This window comes from Periplaneta americana, chromosome 17, assembly GCF_040183065.1.
Source record: "Periplaneta americana isolate PAMFEO1 chromosome 17, P.americana_PAMFEO1_priV1, whole genome shotgun sequence".
Taxonomy (NCBI): domain Eukaryota; kingdom Metazoa; phylum Arthropoda; class Insecta; order Blattodea; family Blattidae; genus Periplaneta; species Periplaneta americana.
Window position 1 is genome coordinate 61,288,725 of NC_091133.1, and position 9,247 is coordinate 61,297,971.

Here is a 9,247-nt window from a genome sequence, read left to right on the forward strand (position 1 = left end):
TCTCATCACTTATCAACTTATCGAATAAAAGTTGTAAGTCGTCTAACCATTGATGGCTGTGTTAGTACAGACTCCAAAACATCATCATTGTCATGTTTGTCTTGCCGTGAGAGTACTAATTAAGAAATAAGAGCTGGCGAATATCATTGAGAACTTTACTAATCTGATTTAAATTCTCACATCACTATTAGGTCCACATGATATAATGAAAGCCTTTCATTTTAAAATTGTTGGCTGAGGAAAACATCATAACAGTTACGTTATATGATTCGTGATTTCTCTTCTTCATTATATCTGTGGACTCCTCACTTTATATTCATAACGCATTCACAATCACAGCTCTATGAGCACCCGTACTGATCTGTGTTACTGAAACCAAAGCTGTTCTGCTACTGCAGGTAATGTACAGCCTGTCGCGTTCCCCTCCAAGCAGATTCTCTCCCTCCAGGTAGGGGAATAGGAACTGCACATTGCACAGAGACCAGTGCACAATGTGCAGGGTTTTGACATGCCTGGTCTAACATCTGCAAAGTACATTCTTCTTTCATCGGTGGAACTGGTGATGGCAAGATTAATTCGAGGATTCGTAAACAGGATTTTCTGACGTTCGTGTTACAGTTGGGACAAACCTCAGAATATGACAGTTGGGACAAACCTCAGAAAATGACAATTACTAACTTACATAATCGCCCGAAGCGGGATCCCACAATCGAGTACAGCTTTCCAGCTTTACTGCCGCTCGCTTACACCTAGACTGCGCCGGTGCCCCTTCCAATCACTTTCCTAACTTCAAGATCGCTCAAGTCGACAATAGTCATGAAATGTGGCGAATGTCTCCCAAATTTATGTAGTGTGACCTATTTTGCAATTACTAATGCTTTCTCGTCATTTGGTGTTGAGGAGGTCACGAATTGTGACTGCATTTTCATTCGGAATTGAGGAAGACATTTTTCCTAGATAATCTTTCGTGGAAAGTACACAAATCTAAAACTATTTTGTGCACATGATAGAAAATCAATTCTCATTTTCCGTCATGAAGTTACTCAATGTTTATGGAGTGAATTTACCGAGTGTAAAATGCATTACTGTGTCTTCGCTTGTCGTTTTCGAATATTGTCGTGTTCCAAATGCATCATTTTATAAACACTTCTAATACAGTGCTGAATCTAATGAATGAATGGTTCCATGCAAATAAACTAGCACTTAATGTTGATAAAACCAGTGCACTCAAATTTAGTACACACAATAGTGCTCAGGTTTCCTACAGTATTCGATTAAATGGAACTCATCTCAAAGAATCTATAATCACAACGTTTCTTGGTTTAGAATTGGATAATCACTTGAACTGGAAAACCTATATAGAATGTATTACTCGTAAATTGAGCTCTGCCTGTTATGAATTAAGATCCTTATCTACTATTAGTGATATAAACTTACTTAAAATGTCATACCTTGCATATTTTCACTCTGTAATGAAATATGGATTACTATTCTGGGGTAACTCGTCTGAAGCTAAACACGTTTTTGTTTTACAAAAGAAAGCTATAAGAATAATGGCCGGTGTGCATAAAAGGATATCATGTAAAAATATTTTCTGAAACTTAGAAATCTTGACTTTACCTTGTGAATACATTCTTTCCCTAATTATGCTGTATATTAAGAGCCAAGACAAATTCAGTACTAATCAAGACATTCATCATTTTAATACAAGACATAAATGAGATCTTCATCTACCCTCTGTTAGTCTAAACTGTTTTAAAAAAGGAGTTCGCTATTCATGTATTACAGTCTTCAATGCACTGCCTAATTATCTTAAAGATTTGAAGAACCACGAGAAAAGGTTCAGAAAAGAATTAACCAAATTTCTACATACTCATACCTTCTACAAAATCGATGAATTGTTTATGCTTGTGAATTGAATTATTCTACTTAAATGATATGTACAATTTTATATAGCTCAACTAAAATATGTTTTATATTGACTTAATCTGTTTACTATGCATTGTATATTTTTGTTTAGCATTGAATGGTAGTCTGTATTGAATGGTAGTCTGTATAGCTCAATTGATGAATTGCATTTGCTGTAAATTGTATAGTAGTCTGTATAGCTCAACTGATGAATTCTTTATGATTATAAATTGAATTAATCTACTTGATATTAATTGCACAAATTTGTATAGCTTAATGAAAGTATGCTACTTTGTATTGTATATATTTCTATAGTTTTGGCCGATGAATTGTATATACTTTAATTTGAATAGTAATCTATATAGCTCTATTGATAAATTCTTTGTGTTTGCAATTTGAAGTAGTTTGCATGATATGCATTATCAATTTCTGTATATCACAACTGGTTGAATTGTTTATGCCTTAGGGGAGAGTCGGGTAGTATCGGACATCGGGTAATATCGGACAGTGAGTTTCTTTCATATACCACACGATGATAGTACCTGATTCACATGGTTACGTTTCTGTGATGTCGCAGAAAGAAACGTAACCATGTCATTCAGGTACAACCTTATGGTGGTAGATGAAAGAAACGCACTGTCCGATACTACCCGATGTCCGATACTACCCGATGTCCGATTTTACCCGACTATCCCCTAAATTTAATTAACTTACTTGCTTTGTATTATACATATAGGTCAACTAATGAATGATCGTTTGCGTTTGTAAATTTAATAATATGATTGGCTATGTATTGTATACTTTTAGTAGAGCCATCGATGTAGCTCAGTCGGCAGACTCGCTGGGCTCCTGATCCGGAGCTGCGTTCGTGCTTGGATTGGATCCCCCTTTCAAGTTTTCCACAGCCGTGGGACTGAAGCCGGATGGTCTATGGCGAGTCCTTGGCATCAACCCCTTTGATTTGATTACCTCCCTTTGATTTTATTACCTGGTTAGGTTTTTCCGAGGTTTTCCCCAACCAAAAGGCAAATGCCGGGTAATATTTTGGCGAATCCTCGGACCTCACCTCAGCTTCATTGCTCATGTAAGATTTATGGAATAAAATGAATGAATGAATGAATGAATGAAGACTTATTGCTAGGAACCATATTTTTTAGTAGTAGTGATAAACACGATATTTTTCATGATTACTTTCACTGTCACAATAAGGATACAGAACTCATAGAGAGAGGGGTAGAAGCATGGGGAAAGCATTGGTTCTCTTTCCACAGTACACCGGCGTTGAATGACTTCTCCGTGACTCATCTGTAACCATTTCGCGGATTACAACAAACTCGTGCTCAAGGAAAAAATGACGGAAGTATTTCAGACCATAATATTTATAACACTAAACTGTTCACAAATGAGACAACCTGCTTTGTGATTATTTTGAATACAGAAGTGTTCATTTTTCCCATTGCTCTTTAAACTAGGCCTAGTACTTTCCGACCAATATTGCTTCGAATTCCACCACTAGACTGTGGATACAAATCTTCTGTACCTTGTCATGTGGATGACGCGTGGCCTTGGGGGAAGGGATGAATAACGTAGTTCAGCTCGCGACGTATGCTACAATTGGAGTGGTGTTCTGCATCGCTGTTTTAGAAGAAACAACTCGCAAAATAAAGTGAAATATGTCAATAACCACGAAATATACCTCTTATATCGTAAAAACTATGAAATATTCACCAAAACTACATTAAATGTTGCTAAAGAAATACTTTTTGCGACCTGTTTTAGTCAATTGGTCAATTATTGCTTGGTAATGTCAATATTTCTGTTTATTTTTTATGGATACTGTGTACATTTACATTTACAATCTCTATGGCATGTAGCACGTATCCAGAAATGTATATAGAGTGTTAGTTGGGAGGCCAGAGGGAAAAAGACCTTTAGGGAGGCCGAGGCGTAGATGGGAATATAATATTAAAATGGATTTGAGGGAGGTGGGATATGATGATAGAGAATGGATTAATCTAACTCAGGATAGGGACCAATGGCGGGCTTATATGAGGGCTGCAATGAACCTCCGGGTTCCTTAAAAGCCAGTAAGTAAGTAAGTATGGCTATCGAAAAATATAGATTTCTGTAGTCGACTGCAACAAAGATTTAAGAATATTGTACATAACATGCTTCAATCTTAGCTCTAGTATGTTATGCACCAGATGCTATCTTTTGATGCCAAGATGTTTTGGGGAGGCAAGTAGAGGACTACAGTGAATTTGGTGTGAATTGTTTGCAGGATCGTGGTTCCCTACCACTATTGTGGACAGTAATAGATAATTTTCTGCGTATACGAGAATACTCACTGATTGACGCACACACCTTCTTGCGGACAATGTAGAAACCTTGCTTAGTGTAGGTTTTGGTGATACTGACATGTGATATTTGTAAAAGAGGAGTAACAAAATGTTACATTAAACATAACGTAATACATTTATTGACAAGTTATTCCACGAGATGCCCACCGAATTGACAACTTGTTTCTTGAAATTGGTACCGAAATAGTCGCAGATATAACGTCGAAATCACCCATTTTATTTCGCCAAAAATACAGTCCCTACAAATTGTGCGTACCGGTATCGGTGAAATTAGTGGTAACAAGATAGTATTAATTTTGATGAGATGACTCCGAAGATTTGTCATACAATTTCCTAACATTTCTTTTTTTAGTGTTGGATGAAACCTCTGAAAAATACCAGTAATCAGCTGAAACGGAATTGAAATCCGCTAGGTACTATCTAAGTAATGTCGATGACATTTTAAATAAAAAGTAATAATACCGTACAAAACTGTACACTTTAATGTTTCAATGTGCAATAATTTTGTTTGCCATTAAATGAATTATCTTCTTTTGTTGCTTTATCACTTATTATTTACTCATTTTAGTACAATATCGTAAAACGAACTTATTTTCTATATATACAGAGTGATTCACGAGGATTCACTGTCACGGAGCTTATTTCCGAAAACATTCTGAGGAAAAAATGTCATATAAACATGTGTCCTAATCTCAATATTTTCAGAGGTAGACTAATTTGAAGTTGTTTGTAAAATAATATTTTTTTTTTTGTTTTAAGAGTAAAAAAAATACAGATAAAGATTTAACTATTCAGGAGTATCATTTCTTCAATTATCTAATATTCTGAAACTAAAAATGTGCCGTGAATTCCATAGTTGCTTCGTACAGATTTTTTTTTTCGAATTTTAACTACAAAATTACATTTTCTTACGATATATCACAACAATTGTTACTAGTAGAAATCATGTCGCTCTTGTAAATTAAGACTGTACATTAAGATACATAATTAAACTGTAAAGTAACAAGTTCCTGAAGTCGTATGATTTGTATCAATTTTTGTAATAAGTGCGTAAGAATTATGTAATTTTTAGTTAAATATTGAAAAAACAAAATCTGTACAAAGCTATTAACAACACATTTTTAGCTTCAGAACGCTAGCCAAATAAACAAAAATGATACTTCTGAATAGTTAAATCACCATTTGTATTATTATTTTACCCTTAAAAGTAAAGAAGTAGGTATTTTACTAACAATTTCAAATTAGTGTAATTCTGACAATAATGAGACTAGGACACATGTTTATATGACATTTTTTGCTCAGAATGTCTTCGGAAATAAGCTCCATAAGTGGCGATATATCCTCGTGAATCACCTTGTATAAGTAGCCCAAAATGTTTCACACTTACACTGTAGCGAGGCCTCCAACTCCTTTAAATATATCTTTCCTGGTCACATTTCGATAGTGCACGGCACCTTGTACAACGTCTCTGATAGGCCATGGTCCTTCGTTTCTGAAAACCTAGAAAAAATACATACTTTCATTTGTTCGTTTGTTCTCATTTATTTGCTACTACAATGCAATAAATGGAGATCGGCAGACTATAATAATTTCTGTACTTGCTCGCTCTCACGCGAATAACAGTTACAGCAGTTTTCCGTTGTTATTATACAAGTCATAGAAACAACGATTAATTATTAAAAACGAAGGATGGTGCCAGAGGAAATAATATCTCAAGAACTTCTGTCCCGTCACCATATGCCTGCAACACATATTCTAGCGGGTGTTCTTCTGGAAACGGGTTGCATATTTTATACTCTGTCTTTTATAAGAAGGAAACTTCTCACTGAAATTTCAAACGGTTTGACCACCTCCACTTTGAGGCGGGGGTACTGTACAGGAAGTTTCAGAACTAAGTTGACAAAAAGAAATTCAACTAAAGGAATATATGAACGCAAAATTTAGATCTACACTAATAATAATTTCGTCCAAAAATATTGTAGATCTTCCTAATTCCCTCATTTTTCTAATAGTTCTTGAAATTCTTTGCAACGTGCAACAATGTCGCCACGTTCCATTAAATATTTTTCATTATCATCGTGTCTGGAAGCCAATAGTTTTTATACTTTCAGCAATGAGGAACGTGAAATTTTAATTGTAGTGTTTCGTATTTGGCGAGTTTTCGGCTATTTTCGGTGCTTGACCACGGAGTCATTTCACCGGCATTATCACCTTCATCTCATTCAGACGCTAAATAACCTATGATTTTGATGAAATGTTGTAAAATAACCCAATAAAAATATATTGACGGTTTACAATACATACATTTCTACGTTAAAAGTAGAGAATGGAGTACATTAATTTTAAAACAATTTCACACATAGTTAAGAAATAACAATATATTAAGAAATAATACATCAAGCTGGTCATTTTAGCATTCTGTTTAGTACGATATTAAAAAGCTGGAGAATGTCACGTTAATTAATGTTCTCCTTTTGTGTAAAAATAATAATTTTTAATTAGAAAATTTAACAACCGGTTCTGCGAACTGCGAAAAATTTAATAACCTGTTAAGCCGAATCGGTTGAATGGCACCACTGACAAAGATGAAATATCATGAAGGAAAACATGATGATGGAATTTACAAATCAAGAAATCATGGTTGAAACACGTGATATCAATGTGGGGGATATGCGAATTTGGATTTTACTTACTTTTTCAATATCATCTGGATCAAATATGAACACCATGTCACTTTTGCCTGGCACTCCAGACAATTTAGCAATGTTTCCGTAAGTCTTGTGAAAGTATTGTGCAAGCTCAACAAATCCCATGCCGTTCAAGTCTCCTAGAAAAGAGTTATTACATTTGTCATTTAATGGCAAGCCTCTTTATGTTAACTAGTATAGGCATCCGACAAGGAAAACTCAGTGCGCAGAAACCAGCGGGCGTGTCTGTCTCGCGCAGATGACGTACGCTCCCGTTCCCATCATGCTCTCACGCCTATGCGGGTGGGTAAGAGGGGTATGCATGCGCGCCGCGAGGAGTTCGAGCTGACGTTTGCTTGTAGGATACCTAGGACTACTAGGCAAACTTCATAAAGTGTCATACTGTAAAGGTATTGGACAAAGGGAAGTGTGTGACAGGCAGAATTTTGATATGTAGATACTGCCAAACTGTGTAAGCGTGCACAAGATTTAGCAATAAGTAAATCGTATCCTAATCTTGTCAGTTCTAATAGTTCTAGTATTAAATTTAAAAAGTTATGTATGGATTTTATAAAAATTGAAAAAATTGTAAATTTAAATTTATATACTATAATTGCACAGTAGACATAAGACAAATTGTATGGTATAATTATTAATTTCAATTCAGGAATCCGCCCCTGAGCACGAGTTCTACTCTTTCAGGGGCGAGCTAAAGTTTTTCCGTATATATTATATTTTATGTTACAATTATTAGCAAAATAATAAATAAATAAATAAATAAAAATAAATATACATAGATATCCAGTATAGATCATTTTTCTTTAACGAATAAATAGATACCTATTTTTGGAATAAATCTCCAGGTGTTCCCGAGAATAGGCAAGGATTTTGGCCCCGGAATGTCTTCGTACGGCTTGGCATCGTCCCATTCTTGTGGGATGGCTCTCTGGGTTGCAGCTGCTGTACTCCATCTTCTAACACCGAAGAGGACTGCCTGCTGGTTGGAAGATCCCAGCAGGCTTCTGATACAACTCGATGAACGCAACATTTGACACTGTAGAGATTGGAGAGTGCGGGGAGTTTTATTGGCTCATCGGAATTTAAAGAACAGCGAGATAACGATAAAAATCGATGTCATTCCATAACGCCCAGTGGGATTTCTTATGTGCGTCACCTGCATCAGCGATAAAGTAAACAATAACTATTTATGCGGCGTTGGTGTGCACAGCGGATAAGGCGTGCTGCTGAAGTCACGTGGAAGAAAGTTCTTAGATTCGTATCTCAAAGTAAGGAGTTGATGTTTCTCTGTTATCAATTAGTTAACCACAGCGGATAAGGCGTGGTTTCGAAATCCTGTGAAAGACATTTCATAGATTCTAATCCCTCCTAGGATATGAATTTTGTCTGTTATCAGCTGATTAACCTGCATTTTATGTAAAAAAAATATCAATAGGCCTGCTTTTATGTATTTGTAAAGAAGTAAGGAAAATAATTCTAGAAGTCTAGAATGTATCAAGATAAACCAAGAAATACTCAAGACTACAAGGAAGCATTATAGATGGAACAGATCAGTCATGTACAGTACGATTATTTAGTCCTGACAGTCGCCGGCGATCTACGCCTGGGTCAGACGAGTCCATTAAGTTACGCCAAGGGGTGTTTGGGTTATTCACTCGCTTGCCTTTGGAGCGATCGTATGTCATGCGTGCGGTAGAGTGGTATGTTTCCAGTAAAATTAAGCTGTACTGAATTCCTTTACCGACCGCTCGCCCTTATCCATTCTCCAGAACTCTCTCCACTCCTCCTATTGCTTGCCCCCTTTCACGTCGCTGAACTGTCAGGAATAAATAATCGGTCTGTAACTGTGAGAAAAACAATTAACTGTTATCATGATAGGCTGGGATATTGACTATGAATGTTTCTCATTTAGAACATCTGTGGTAAAATTTGATTTAATAATAGTGTTTTGTTTAATTTTATGTCCTACTCAACATGATTTTACATACTTATTTGTCTTAAGTTTGAAGTTCACGAAACAAGTTTAATAAATACTTAAAAGACATAAAACGTCTGACTGGGTAAAAGTTTTACACATATACATGTAAAATTTAATGTAGATCCGGAATATGTAAATTTTAATATAAGGTGCCTTTTGAAAAAATAAAGTTAATTGTCAAACCCAGTATGCCTGAATAACTTACTTTTTTTAAACACTGGTATATTGTGTGACTTATCTCCAGCAGCTCTTATATGAAACTTTTTTTGCAAAATTTAAATTTAAGGTGTTTTGAG

General features: G+C 35.6%; 1 protein-coding gene across 1 annotated transcript in view; it reads right to left on the bottom strand.

Annotated features, from left to right (window-relative positions):
* Nucleotides 1–8,032, bottom strand: part of LOC138692687 (probable cytochrome P450 301a1, mitochondrial) — a 31,782-nt gene extending 23,750 nt beyond the window's left edge. Inside the window, exons 1-3 of the mRNA XM_069815810.1 lie at nucleotides 7,796–8,032; nucleotides 6,962–7,095; nucleotides 5,656–5,768 (exon numbers count right to left, since the gene is read on the bottom strand). Of these exons, the coding sequence (XP_069671911.1) occupies nucleotides 5,656–5,768; nucleotides 6,962–7,095; nucleotides 7,796–8,003 (455 nt within the window). The 5' untranslated portion in view covers nucleotides 8,004–8,032. The remainder of the gene's footprint in view (nucleotides 1–5,655; nucleotides 5,769–6,961; nucleotides 7,096–7,795) is intronic.
* Nucleotides 8,033–9,247: the final 1,215 nt, after the last annotated feature.